At 43.4% G+C, this 14,866-nt stretch overlaps 2 protein-coding genes across 3 annotated transcripts in view; both read left to right on the top strand.

Moving 5' to 3' along the window:
- Positions 1-27: 27 nt before the first annotated feature.
- LOC128100418 (elongin-B-like) lies at positions 28-2,157 on the top strand. Its single transcript, XM_052722559.1, has 2 exons — positions 28-180; positions 1,526-2,157. The coding sequence occupies exon 2, from the start codon at positions 1,754-1,756 to the stop codon at positions 2,066-2,068; it is 315 nt and encodes a 104-aa protein (XP_052578519.1). The 5' UTR covers positions 28-180; positions 1,526-1,753; the 3' UTR covers positions 2,069-2,157.
- Positions 2,158-10,851: 8,694 nt separating this feature from the next.
- The window catches only part of Katnbl1 (katanin regulatory subunit B1 like 1), a 36,688-nt gene continuing 32,673 nt past the window's right edge, over positions 10,852-14,866 (top strand). Inside the window, exons 1-2 of one of the 2 annotated variants that reach the window (XM_052723957.1) lie at positions 10,857-10,980; positions 12,956-13,139. The gene's annotated coding sequence lies outside the window, so the exon portion shown is untranslated. Of the gene's footprint in view, positions 10,981-12,955; positions 13,140-14,866 lie in introns of both variants that reach the window. The other variant, XM_052723956.1, reaches the window with a different exon arrangement.

Genomic DNA, 14,866 nt, shown 5'->3' on the forward strand with positions numbered 1-14,866 from the left:
CTCGCGCTCGAGTGTCCGGAAGAACGAGCCCCTGGGTTTAGGAAAGCCGAAGAGCGAGGCAGTCGGAAGTCCAGCTTCTTGAGACCCCTCTGCGGATAGAGTTCTTGTGCTCGGGTCTCTTGGGTGCGCGTCACCGAGCCGGAGGCAAGTCCGAAATGACAGGAATTGAAGACAAGGAGAGTACGAAATTGAAATCCTGTTTTAATCCCGAGGTTGCTAGGGACTGGTGACCTTGAGCGAGTTATTCAGCCTCTGGCTACTACTTGTCCACGTGTTGCAGGAGCTATATATTTAGGGTTTTTTTTGTTTGTTTTTACTCTTAATTCGTAAACTAAGCCAACGACGTAGACACTAGGGGTGGAAAGCTACGTGGGCTCAGGATTTAACTGGTCTCCTTTTAAGTCTTTTCACTACTTACTAATTGTGTCACTTCGACTATGTTAAATCCATAGTTCCACCTGCCTCATGCAAAAAATAGAATGATCGCCTACTTTGAAGATCTATTGTGAGATTAAATAGGACCTGTAACCTACGCTTAATTTTTTTTATCATTAAGTATTCATTATTATTCCTGGAAAATGAAGTTTATATTCAATTGCTTGTCTGTATTGTAATTTGGCCTATTATTGAAAATTGTTTCCGCCTTCTCACCCTTTTATTATTCAGTGTTAGTGTGAAAATCATTTGGTACATCTAATCCCTTAAGTTATCACTAGGAACTGCTAGATCAAAGAGTATATACATTTTAGAAGAATTATTTTAAATGCCCACTTTTAAGTTCAAAAAACGGTAGTTTGCTATTTATTTTATTTACTTTTACTTATGTTATTCCCAAGTTATTTGTTATGGCTGGAGTTTCGAGGGAGTGTAGTGACAGTGTGACTGAGGATAAGGCTGAAAAGGCCTCCTTGACCACCTAAGAGTTTGCTGATCTGCACACATTGAAGATTCCTACCTCCTCTCTATTGTCCAATTTTGCAGTTCTGTGTGCATAGAAGAGAAAGTGATGAATCACATCGAGGGTAGGACAGTGGTGCAGGGCATGAGATTGTATCATGCTATTCAAAACAGTGCAACTTAAAACATGTATCTAGAACTTTTCCGTTTAACATTTGTGGAACATAGTTGAAACTAGGGTAATTACTTGCAGATAACTGAAGCCATGAAAAGCAAAACTATTGATAATAAGTACAACAGCATTGAATAGTGAGTAAACTAAATTGTAAGTAAATATGCCATGGTAGAAATAGGCTATAATTATACTAATGTAAAACAAAATATAAAATAGGCTGTCCATCATAAATATTGTGTTAAGTAATAGTTCTCAGGTAATGTTGCCTAATTTTCAGGGTACTCGTGCTAATTTTGAATGAGTATTTTTTTTAAAATATTAATTAAGTTGGTCGATGAAATCACATATTCCTATTTAATACATTCCTTTTCTTGCTATCAGAAAGTTTAAACTATAAATCACAGTTACTTTGTCCACAAGGAGTAAGCCAGGAAATTTATTCCTTTATCACAGGAATCTTCATTGTGTAATTTGCTAAAACATGTCTCAGAAAAGATGAAGCCATTGGAATGAGATGAAGAAGGGTTCCAAGATTAGATTTGGGAAATAAATGTGTATTACATTATGCTCACCTCTATGATATTTTCAGTACTGTTCGTATAGTGTAATAAACCATTGAAAAGTGGTTACAAAACAGAGCGTAGCTGCACTGACTGGTCGAACCACAAAGCAGCCACAGAAATGGATGTGTTTCTCACGACCCAGCGCCACAAGACTACGGTCTCCATAGATGCCAAGGAGTTGAGCATTGGTGTCATCATTCAGGGCATCCTCAAGCAGCCGCCGGATGAGCAGCGACTGTTCAAAAATGATCAGTTCCTCGACGATGGAATAACTCTAGGCCAGACAGCACAGCCACCGGCCCCAGCCACAGTGTGCCTGGTCTTTCCAGCAGGTAATGCCTTCCAAGCCCTGCACATTGAGCCCTTCTCCAGCCCGCCAGAGCTTCCAGAGGTGAAGAAGCCACAGGATTCTGGAGACAGTGTCAATGAATAAACTACCGTAAGGGCCCCACACCCATCCCTACAGACCCATTCCCCCAGTAAAAAATTTAACTGTCAAAATAAAAATGGCTACTAAAGAAATGCTCTTAGTTTTCTTTTCTTACCTACAGTTTAAAAACAATTTTTTTGAGACAGGATCTCACTATGTATCCCTGGCTGGCCTCAGATTCACAGAGATTAGCCTACCTCCCCAAAGATTAAAGACATGTGCCAAGATACAGGGCCTTTCTTCTTTCTTTCTTTCTCTCAACTCATTTTAGCAACTAACAGAATCTGTTCCACGGAATATAGTAGGGATGACTGCTCTATGCATGTTAGAATGCTTCATGAGAAAAATGAAGGGCATCTCCATAAGCTTCACTTGTTCTTTTCCTTGTCATTGGTTTTTGTTTGTTTGTTTGGATTTTGTTTTTTGGGTTTTTGTTTGTTTGTTTGTTTTTGAGACAGGGTTTCTCTGTGTAGTTTTGGTGCCTGTCCTGTATCTCGCTCTGTAGAGCAGGCTGGCCTCGAACTCACAGAGATCCACCTGGCTCTGCCTCCCCAGTGCTGGGATTAAAGGTGTACGCGACACCACCGCCTGGCTAGATCTGCTTATTCTTTTTAAAAGATTATCAGAATATCATTAAAGATCGCGTGAGGGTGTGTGTGTGTGAAATGGGGGTTTTGAATGTGGTTTGAAAGGAAACTAAAGTGTGAAGGTTTTCGGTTTTTTTGTTTTGTTTTGTTTTTTTAGGAATTTAAAAATCTCTGTGTGGGTATATGTGCAAATAAGTACAGGAGTCTGAGAAGGCCAGAAGGTGTCTGATCTGGAGCTGGAGTTACAAGTGGTTGTTAGCTTCCAGACATGAGTGCTGGGAATCAAACCCAGGTCCTCTATAAGAGCAGTGTGGGTTCTTTAACCCCTGAGCCATCTCCCTTGCTCTAGTATGTTTGTCCATAAGCCTAGGAAACCTGGATTCTAAATCAGAATGGGCATGAACTACTTGGTTGTTCAGTTAGAGACCCTCTTCATCTTAATTTCTTCATCTATAAAATAAACTTAGATGAGAGTGTCTTCTAGTTCTAGAGTAGGTTATATATACTTGCTGTCAACAAATAATATTTTGTGCTGGTTGTGGAACCTGCCTTCAATCCCTGCACTCTGGAAGTGGAGGCCAGAGGAGTTCCAGGCCAACCTGGACTACATAGACACTTTCAAAACCAAAAACTGGGCTGGAGAGATGGCTCATTGGTTAAGAGTACTGGCTGCTCTTCCAGAGGACCTGGGTTTGATTACCAGCACCCACATGGCAGCTCACAACTGTAACTCCAGTTCCAGGGGGTCTGACACCCTCACACCGACATACATGCAAGCAAAGCACCAATAAAATAAATAATCAAAAACAAAAACCATTTTGCCTACTATACTTTCCATCGGTATACACTCCTAGCGGGGAAAGGGCTCAACTGATAGACACTCAAAGAAAGAAGATCTCAGATCATTTTGTTGGTTTCCCACGCTTTTCCTGGGTCTCTGAATTGTGCTGAAAGTCCTTTTGGCGTTAATTATAGCAATTCTAAACCTGGAAGTCTAATGGCTGTCTGTTCTGGAGGCACATGAGAATCATCTGGGGAGCACTGAAAAATGCTAATTTCGTTTTTCGGGGCTCTTTCCAAGGGTGGCTAAGGTGAGCTTGCACCAAAGCAGCAGCTGCAGTCACCACAGGTCCATCTTCGGCCCCACAATGTTGCCCTTGGCGAAAACACACTGAGCACTTTTCAAGTTCAAAGCATTGGAAAAGCAGTGACAAGGAAGACAAATATAGCAATGCTGTTTTAGCAGCTGGAAGCAGTTTCTGTGTTGCTCGGTGTGCATACACAGCAACAGAACCTGGAATGCAGGGGAACCTGCCCCCTGTAGGCAGAGCCATCCTAAAGGGTAAGGTCAGTAACCATGCCCGCTGCTCTCCTAATCCATGAATTGTTTCAAAACCAACTCATCGGTGGTGCTGAGTAAAAGAAACATGAGTTCATAAAGTATGACACACTGAAGAAAACGATAAAGTGCCTTTGAAGCCTTAAAACGTTACTAGCGCCTGGGCACTGCTTCCCAAGATTCTGATTCACTCACTCTGAGTAAGCCCTGGGCATCAGTATTTCTTGTGGGTCTTTTGATAGTTGTTGTACAGAAGGACCTAAAACAATCACTGAACAAAAACATTTTTTTGCCCTAAAATAAAAAAAGTTTTAGTTTTGACAAATGAATTCAAGCAAAAATGTTCAGTCTTTGAGAGCCTCTTTGTGTACCTCTGACTGGGCCAGAAGTGAATTGGAAAACTCGTCAGAAAATTCAGAATACTGAAACTGTAAAATAAACATTCAATTTCCCTTACTTCGTATTTTTTTGAGCAAACATTATTTTAATTTTAGAAAACAGACAAGCCTCAGTTTGGTAGCTCACAAGTTATTGTTGTTTGACTAGTATAATAAGCGGCACCTGCACATTTGTATCAGTTGGATTTATCTTGCAGGGCTGGGGATCAAACACGCCAGGTGGCTGCTCTACTCCCGAGCTAAACCCCTCACGCCTCTTTTGCGTTGGTTTCTGCATTTCATCCTTTGCCTCCTCCCAGATGTCAGAAAAATCTCTTTCATGCCATTCTCCAACTGGTTTCATTTGGATTAAAATCTGAATGAGGAAACTTTTTATTCAGACAGCTTTGCAAGAATGGATAACCCTAGAGAGAGAGGAATCTTTTATAAACATGTCCTGAGCTTTCTGTCATAGCATCTGACAGTATCTCTATAAAACTTCCATCTGACTAACCTTTCTTGTCCTACCAGTTAGCCCGGCGTGCTCTAATAGCCCCTGAACCTCTTTGCTGTGTCAATAAAATGGGTTGCATGGGCAAATCCTTTTGGCTCTGCTATCATCAACTCTCAAAGACCACCTTTCATGACACATTTTTTTTTCTGTGTTAGTAACAGGGTCTTAAAGGGAAACTTTCACCCTCCATTTTGTCTGTGTTTTCAACTCACATTGGGGGAGGAGGGGGACCATGCCTTACTAATTATTGTTGGATGGCCACGTAATAACCGTATGGATTCTAATTTTCAGGATTTTCCATTTCTGGTTCATGACTGCAGTGTCATAAGATGCTCCTGCCAGGGTGAAAGGAACTGGTAGTGTGGTGTTCTGAAGTGATGTTGATTTAGTCATACCATTCTTGGCAATTACCTTTTCTTCATTTCAAGAGTGTTGTTGTGCAATCCACATTTTAACAAGTCCCCATTATGATATGCTTTCCTCCAGCACTTGCTTAGGAAGCTGGGAGGGTTTCCATTCCCACAGAATGCATTAAAGGATAAGAATGACAACCGTAGCATGAGTCATAATGATATAACATGATGGCCTAACATGTCTCTCCAAGTTTGGTTACTCTGGATCCATCCATTCATTCCAGTGAGTAATTTAAGCCTCTTCAAAGTGGGCTAAACTGTCCCTAAATCTGAATGACCAATCCAAGTCCTTTAGAAAAAAAATTTCCTTTGTGCTAATTTTTAAAACAGCAATCAGTTCAAATATAAAGCATTATTTGCAACCTTAGATTTTTGGAGGACTGTGATGGACTAATTAATGTCTGGGTCTCTCACAGATCTCTTATGTTGAAATTCTAATCCCTAGTGTGATTATTTTTTTGAGATAGGGCTTTGAGAAGCATTTAGGTTTGGATGAAGTCATAAAGGTGGAGCCCTCATGATAGCATTAGTAACCCTGTAAGAAGAGAGAAGAAACCGAAAGTAGCTCTCTCCCCCTCCCTCCCATGTGAGACTTCATCGAGGAAGCAGCCATCTGCAGACCACGAAGAGACCCCTGACCTCTGGACTGAACTAGCTCACACACTGATCTTGAACTTCCCAGCTTCCAGAACAGCACGAATGTAAGTTTCTGACATCGAACCCACTGATACTTTACTAGGTCAGCCCAAACAACTAATACAAGTGGGGAGCAGAATTCAGTAACTTTTAATGCTTCAAAAGATAGTCATTCCTTAAAACCTACATCGGGGAGCTCGGGAGATGACTCAGTGGATAAAGTCACTTGCCACCAAGCCCAACAACCTGAGCTTGATCTCTGGGACCCACGTGATGGAAAAAGAAAACTGACCTACATACACAAATAAATAAATGAATATAAAAACACACGCATTTATGGATGGAATATTTTATTTACTCATTACATCAATAGGAACACACTAAACTCTATTAACTCACTCTTTTTTATTTAATCTGTCTTGCATGTCTGTCTTGCAGATCTAGCTGATTGTTTTCCAAGGATGCAAAGCCTATGTGACACGGATGCATTTGAACTTAGTCTCAAACTGGTGGACATTGAGACCGTTTCCATCTTTCACTATTACACACACACACATACACACACACACACACACACACACACACACACACACACACACACGTTGCTGTGAACATCCTTGGGTACCTATTAGTACGGTTCTGTAAGAGAATCACATACTTAGAATTCGATAGGTTGAAACGTCTTCTCTAAAATGTACCGTTTCCTGGCTGTAAGAGAGTTTGCAGACACATCAGAAACAAGTTGTCCTCACAATAGAATCCCCAAACCCTTTAATACTTCCCTCTCCTGTCCGCTGGAAACAAGATTGTTATTACTAGCACAAAGCAGGGTGTCGGCATTGTGGTGTTTGAGACCATCACGAGTCCAGCAAACCAGGAGCTGCCTTATCTGACACTGCGGCTACTTCCTTCCACGGCCTGCACAGGAAGATGGGGATTGACTTTGCCAACTGGCTGGAATTTTCCAGAGGTGCTTGAAGCAGAGCAGTGGATGTTGCTTATGGAATAGATAATCTGTTGCTGTGGGCAGGTCTCTTCAAACCCTGTCTCTTAGCATCACTCCAAATGGATGAACACAACATTGAAGGCAGTCAATGCTGCAGTTCCCTAAACCTGCAATCCACATCTTCATAACTGTGGTTCTTGCCACCAGCCCTCCTTGCCCTTCCCCAGCCATTCTGCACCCTGGTGATGGAACAGGCCTCAGAAGAATGAAATAACTATCACTGCCCTACTTAGCAGTTTCTGTGGAATCCTCAAGTGCCTCCAACCACCGTGATAAACTCAGGTGCTTGCAACATTCTGGGTTCCTGTGTAGGTTTCAGTCTTCGTGCCTGCCACTCTCCAAAGCTGTGTTCACCCTACTCCAATAGGGTAGACAGTGGTCCTTACACTTACTGCACACTTCCTGTTCTCTGTCTTGAACAGCAGACCTGTCAGAATCCTGTCCAGCTTGTCAGGCCCAGCTCAAACCCTCCTTCACCACCCCACTCCTAATTGCACTAAGAGGCATATGTAGGCCTTTGCATAGAGTTCTTTACTCTATGGGTGTCTATGGATATGGGCTTCTCTACACATTGCCACTGAATGGTCCTACGCCATTGCAGGGAATGAGGCAGGAAGACTAACTCAGCTGCCTGTTTGCTCACAAGGAAAAGACGAAGGGTACAATCCCTTGCAGACTGCCCACTGGAAAGGTCTGGAATTGGCCACCTTTTGTGCATAGGTATTCATGTTGGGATATGGAAATACGGAAAGGCTATTCTTATGTTCATGGGATTGCTGGTACAAGTGTGTGTGGCTGTGCATGCATGTGTGTGCATATAGAGATCAGAGGACAACCTCGGATGTCATTCCTAAGGCATCATTGTCTAGATTTTGTTTGTTTCTTTGTTTTAAAATAGGTTCTTACTGCGTAGCCTTGGCTGCTCTAGAACTCATTATATAGACTATGACAGCCTTAAACTTACAGATACCTGCTTGCCTCTGCCTCCTAAATCCTGGGATTAAAGTTGGGTGACACCACACCTAGTCATTTTTCGAGGGGGTTAGGGGGGGACGGTGTGTTGGCAATGAATTTTTCAGGGTATGTGTTTTTGTTGGTTTGTGTTTGGAGATGGTTTTCTGGATAGTGACCAAGAGGGAGAGAAAAATGTGTAGCTCAGGCTAGCCTCAAACTGCTGATCCTCCTCTTCCTGCTCCTGGCAATGCTTTTATTTATTTATTTATTTTTAGTATGGTGCACAAGTGCCTGTGTGTGTGTGTGTGTGTGTGTGTGTGTGTGTGTTATGCCAAAACTGGCTTGAGGGAGGTCAAAGGACAAGTTGGTTCTCTCCACCACCTTTTTGCAGGTTCCATTAGCTCTGGATCTCAGACCCAGGTCAGCAAGTGCCTTTATCCACTGAGTGGTCTTGCTGCCCCACCCCCGCCTTTGTTTTTTGTTTGTTTGTTTTGTTTTGTTTTTTGAGACAAGGTTTCTCTGTGTAACAGCCCTGGCTGTCCTGGAACTCACTCTGTAGACCAGGCAAGCCTGGAACTCAGAGATCTGCCTGCCTCTTTCCATGCCCCCCACCCCCTGAGTACGGGGATTTAAAGGCAAGTGCCACTGCTCTTTATAGTTCCCCTCCCCTTTTTGAGCAGTCTACCAGCTAGCCAGGGAGCCCCAGGTTTCCATCCACCTGTCTCCACCTCCTCATCACGGGGATTATAATCATGTGCCATCACGCCTAGTTTTTAAAATATGGATTCTGAGAATTGCTCTCAGATCTTGTGCTTGCAAGGCAAGCACTATACACCAACTGAGCTATTTCCCCAGGCCCATGCCATACTTCTTTAATTTAAAAAAAATTAAGCTTTATTGAGTATCAAGAAAAAATTCAACTTTATTGATAGGAAAAGTATTGGTGCTTTCAATATCAAAGTGGTACAATTTGTGTGTATTTCAAAAGTTTCAATACCTACACAGCTTTCTTTAATCTTTATGCTAAAATACAAGAGCTGGGAAGCCTGAGCAGCTCATCACTGATGTAAATTTTAGATTCTGGGTCTAGAAAAAGAACCTTTTTTGAGACTCTATATTTTATCAAGTTCCACAAATGAGAACACTGGAGTTCTTTTCTGGTCTTTAGGCACGCGGACTCCTTATTTTTGATGAGATTTTCCTGTTCCTGAAGCAGTCTTGGGTCTCTGCTGTTTGCTACCATACCCCCCAGCCTCTCTTGAGGTGAGCAACATATCTTACTCTCTTTATTCTTCTCTGCTGCGGGCCCAGCAATGATCTTTATTGCAGAGTGGGCCATCAAGAAATTCGTGTTTATGATGATGAAGAAATACCTTGAGAGAAAGTGACTTCATGTGTGTTAAGTTTTTATTTTAAAACAACACCACCTACCTCGTAGAAGCCATGCTTGGGAAGTAGTCTGTCTTGCCCCAGTTCCTTTTCACTCACTCAGCCAGCTGGAGCTAACAGGTGTGGCCACACATGGAGGCATGTGCCTGCTTGTGCTTGGCATCATCTGAGAAACTCTCAAAGACATGGCTCACACAAAGTATTCTAAAAATATTTTCCCATTGCCATAACTGGTTGCTTCAAATTTTCATTGTTGCTTATTTTTTTTTTGGATTAAATAAGGGCCCTGTTACTTTAGAAGGATAATGCTTTACATTGTAATCACCTAACGGCCCCTCAGCTCCAATTAGTGCTTTGAATGTCCACAGCGTTTAGAATATACCTTTCATGACTTCATGCAGTGTGGTGTATCGGGACTATCACTCTCTGACTTCCAAGTCATTGAGAGACACTTCCTGTTGTCTCCAGCACCTGGAGACACGTCTGCTAGGCACATAGGAAGTCTTTAAATATGTTGTTGAACCTAATTTAAGCAACCCTTGCTTTAATCCCTAAGAGTTCTTAAAAGAGTGTCTAAAAAAGCCACGGGATGTAGTCTGATTGTGAGGAAGGCTTCCATCAAATGCCCTGCTTGCTTGGTTTCTGCACAGGGGAAGATGGCCACAGAAGACAGACTTACTGTGTCAGTTTGGTTAACCCTGACCAGTGGCTTGCCCTGACTAGACTCTGATCAAGAGAATTGTCCTAGGCAATTAAAACGATGTCAGGGACAAAACCAATTCTAATCTCATAGTCAAGTGTTCCCACCTCAACGAAACTGAACCTGCTTCCCGAGGAGAGGGAGGACCTTTATCATGTGCATTTCTTGCCTTAAGTTTCTTGCAGTAGTCAGTGAGTTTTGGAGGCTGGGTGTTGCAAGGTACTTTTTAAATAATAAAGTTTATAAAGAATGTTAAAAGAGGAGATTCTCGAAGTCTAGCACATAACAGGAAACAAAACAAGATAGTCAGGAATTATGAAGATCTTACCAGGGGCCAGGTACTCTCCGAATAATTTTGTATGCGTAAACCCATTTGCTATCCACAACAACATGAAGAGGCAGATACACGGTTATCACGCCCATTTTACAGATGAGGAAATCAAAGGCACACACACACACACACACACACACACACACACACACACACACACACACACACACACAGTTTATGTGATTTGTCCAAGGTCGCAGAGTTTCAGAGTCTACGCTTTTAACCACCATATTCTGGTCGTTTGAATGACAAGGAATGTTCATCTTTCCTTGAACGGTGTTTTAATAGCAGACTGTCTGCCCCGGGTGCGGTTCCCTTCCTCGATTATCCCTAGCCCGCAGGGTCTTCCTCTTCCTCCTAGATGCCTCCGTTCTAGCAGCAGCATTTCCTCCGCCATAGCAAAGCGTCCGCGAGCACCTGCGGCCACGAGGGGGCGCCGCTGCCACGCGCCCCGTTCCCCCTCCCGCAGGCCTCCGAGGGGGCGGAGCCTGCGCTGGGCGGGGCCCGCGGGACGCCCACGGGGTAGCTATCCCGGCGGGCCGCGCGCGGCGGCGTTTGAATGGCTGTGAGTGGGGCCCGGCTCGGGATCCCGGGGACGCTCCGAGCTGTCCCGGCGCGGTTCGTCAGCACAGTGGCTGGGCTGAGGCGCTGCGGTACCATGAGGCGCCGGTAAGTGACGGCGGGCCCGGGTTGGGCCCTCCGCTGCTGCTGCTGCTGCTCGTGCGCAGGCTTCTCGAGCGGCTGGCCGGGCCCACCTGCAGGCCCCGCGGCGGCGGCGGCGGCCTTTCCCGGGGAGGGCGGCCGGGGGCGGGGCGGGGCGCAGGCGGGTGGGGCCGCCGGTCTCCCGCGGAGTCCCCCCCCCCCCCCCCCCGCCACCCCGAGCGGGCCACGGCAGGGTGGTTGGGGCTGCAGGCCTCAGGGGTCCTGGCGGGAGAGGCGTGGACCAAACCTGCTGTCACTGCTTTCTCTTCGGGTGGAGTCGACATCTACACCCGACGGGGAAGGAAGGAAGGACGGGACGCGTGAGAGCGTTGCTGTGCGAGGAAGACAGGTTTTCGCGAGAGCTGCCTAGGCCCGGCTGAGGCATTTCCTTATTTTCGGAGGGATTTTTTTTGGTTCCCAGACAGATCGGCTTTTGTGTCTCAGGACAGAAATTTTGACATAGCTGCCTAAGAGTTGTTGACTGCAACGTTTAAGACCTCGTTGTACTTTCTGAAAAGTTACTCTGTAATTGTACCTAGGCGCTTAACTGGGCTTACGTATGGAGATAACAAAGAGTTGAGTTGTTTTCTAGTGGCTTATAAAGTTCCTTGAAAACATATCTGTATCCGTTTCTTTGCAGATTATGGAGAAAGAGTAGTTGGAAGAGAAATTAGTTCTGTAATTGTCGCCAATTTCGTACTTTAAAGTGTTCTGAGACACTAGTCCTCCTTAATACCTGCAACTTGGGTGACATCATTCAGAATTTTTCTTCTGTTCAATCAGCTTCTTGGAGTCAGAAGTTCATGCACAGAGGCTTTTACTTGGCCAGTAGCTGGCCTTGTAATAAACTACGACGAGTGATATTTATTTTGTTTTCTATGTACTGAATTGTTTTAAGAGCGTTGCTTTGGAATAGGTAATGTTATTATCGTCATTTCCACAAGGATACAGGCTCAGGGAAGTCAAGTAATATGTGCAAGGGTACACTGATACACTCGGAACCCACGGAGGCCACACCGCTGCCTCCTCTGACTCGCTCTTACTACTGCACAAAGTGTTTTCTTTTTATTTACTTCAGTTTCGGAGATATTTATGTGAGTATACCTTTGTGTACACAAAATCAGCCCCACACACCAATGACATTCTCTGCTCATATTGACCACACTTAAGTTTTGTGCCCGGGCCCCTCCCCCCAAATTAGGTGTTTCTAAGATGAATAGAATTCATAAAATTTGTAGGGTCTCTTTTTAGAGATTGTGGAGAACAGCTGGAAACATATGTTCCTTTAAAACTATGGTACACTATTTTGTATTTGAAATGAATGTACTTAATAACTCCATGAAAAGAAATGCAGCCCCAAAGCAAACCCACTTCATGAGTAGTCAGCAGTTCACGCTTATTAATACCAAAACCTTTAAACTTCAGTCATCACTTACCAAGGTTTTGATTGCCTCGCTGCCCAGCACAGTACTGAATCTAGTCAGCTATATGCAAGAAATGTGCCAGGCAACAAATACGAAGTTAATTTGGTGTGAAATTAGTAACAAAAACCATATGTGATACTCTTCCTTCGTTGGTTCAGTAGTTATCTGAATGATAGCCTGAACTGAGTAAAGTTGCTGTAGAGCCAACAATTGAAAGGCTTTTATAAGACATTTAATAGAAGGAGAGGTAGGGTATGTTTTCGAGGAAATTGTTCAAAGACTAGGAATCCAGAAAAAAAAAATACTTCTTTTGGGAACAGTAGGCCTGGTCTTTTGAAAGTTCACGTTGGTTAATATTATATGAAGCAAGACTGGGGAATGTTGTAAATGAGACATGTCAGAGAGGTCTGATACACACATACGTAGACATTCACAGAGCTCTCGGGCGCACAAGGATTTGGGAGTTTGTGAACTTTTATGTCTTTGGGTCTCAGCGGAGTGTATTTTCCCCTCTATAGGACATTTGGGGATGTGAAACTCTTGAGGAGGGGTGATACTGTCAATCTACTGACCACAGGCTGGAGTACCTATAAATATGTTACAACCACACAGCTCCTCATAAGAAACAGCTACCCTAGGATGCAAGCCTGATAAATCTGAGTTTGATCCTGGAGTCCACATTGTAAAGAAAGCCCCCGAAGGGTAGGTGAGGTGTCACAAGTCTGTAATCCCAGTTCCAACTATACACTGTCCTCTTTTGTTTTTTTTTTTGTCACTTTCTCATTTACCCCCCCCCCCCCATCTTCCACCATGTTATTGTAGGAAGAAAGTCCTTACTAGATGTGGCCTTTGAATCTTGGATTTCCCAGTATATAAAACCATTAAAAAAACTACTTGCTTTCTTTCTTGTTTCTTTTTTTTAACAAGGCTTCATTTTTTGTGGTGTAGACTGGCCAGTAATCGTGGTAATCTTTGTGCTTCAGCATCCCAGGTGTGTCTGTAGGGCAGCGGTCAGCCTTGGAAGTTCCTAAGAAGCTGTCCACCTTGTTTTTTGAGAGAGGTTCTCTCATCCACATCTTCAGGAAAGCAGACTTTAAAGGCATACCTTAAACCAGGAGCGTACTGTGGTGATTGGATAGGATCTAATTTGACTTTTCCTTAGCAGGTTCAAATGCTGTGCTTACTGTTTCTTGTTCTTTCTAAGTATATTCTTTGGAAATGTTTTTGTTAAATCTATTGAACTTGCTTTTGAGTCATTGAGTGTAGAGATGGAGTAAAGGCTGTTCTGAAAGGTCTTGTGTGACTGACTCCCTTCCCCTGTGACTCCTCCTTTATGTGTTATTCATTACCTGAAATTCGTTTGCCTTGAGCTAGTTTCCCAGATACCCATGACCTGCATGATTCTTCTGTCACTTCTCTTGAGACTCCGCTTGCAGCTTCATTAGTAGGCATTCTTACTGAAGTCACAGCTCTAACCAGGCTCTCCTGTTAGCAATTCAGTGTTCTGGGATTCAGGTCATTTAATCTCATCTGTAAACTGAAATTATCTCCAAGGTCTTTCCAGTTTTGAGAAGTGGTGAATCTGTAAAATCTCTGAACTTTTCAAGGGGATGCTTTTGGAGAGGAGGGAAAGAAGTAGTTTTTCACATCTTAGTGTGAATTGATTAGAAGGATTTCTTCCGAGGTTATCCGTAAAAGTGCCACCCCTTCCCCCATAGGATTAGGGCTTTCCCTAGGGCTACAGTGGTCATTAACTCAGCACACGTATTTCCCTAGGCCTCCAGTGGCCATTAATTCAGCACGTGCATTTGATACTTGCTGTTAAGTGAATGAAGAAATGAAAGAATGGGTGATTGTTGAGGAAAACAAGCTTGCAAGAATGTTCCACATGTTCCAAGTACCTGGAAAGAATTCAGAGTACAGACCAACCAGAATACAGCCCTACAATGTAGAAATGTTATGCAGTGGTAGTGAAGCATCCACACTTCTGGGTCTGCCTTTCTGAACTATGAAAGTACTTCCCTGTCTGTGCTGCTTAATCCTGAAATATAATTTTGTTCATTACTAGAAAAACCTGCACCCTGCCTATTCCCTACACTACTTACCATCACCAACATAATATTTTATTGTAGTAAAAATAGGTCTTATGTATTGACCAAAATTTGGCATTTTATCCATGGAAGATTCACGGGATAGTAGCTGAAAAATCCCTGGCCTTTTTGTTTCGGACATCCTGGTTCTCAAGTAAGAAGTAGTTCAAGAATAGTTCTCCTTTAACCCCAGCACTCAGGAGGCCGAGTTAGATGGATTTCTCTGAGTTTGAGGCCAACCTGGTCTATGTAGTGAGTTTCAGAACAGCCAGGGCTGCACACTGACACCCTGTCTCTTTAAAAAAGAAAAAAGGAAAAAAAAATGTATTTATCTTTTAT

The sequence above is a fragment of the Peromyscus californicus genome, unplaced genomic scaffold (assembly GCF_007827085.1).
Source record: "Peromyscus californicus insignis strain IS unplaced genomic scaffold, ASM782708v3 Scaffold_7__1_contigs__length_154581171, whole genome shotgun sequence".
In the NCBI taxonomy this organism is placed as follows: domain Eukaryota; kingdom Metazoa; phylum Chordata; class Mammalia; order Rodentia; family Cricetidae; genus Peromyscus; species Peromyscus californicus.

Excerpts from the sequence above, each read along its gene's own strand:
- LOC128100418 (XM_052722559.1), top strand. The coding sequence starts at position 1,754 with ATGGATGTGTTTCTCACGACCCAGCGCCACAAGACTACGGTCTCCATA.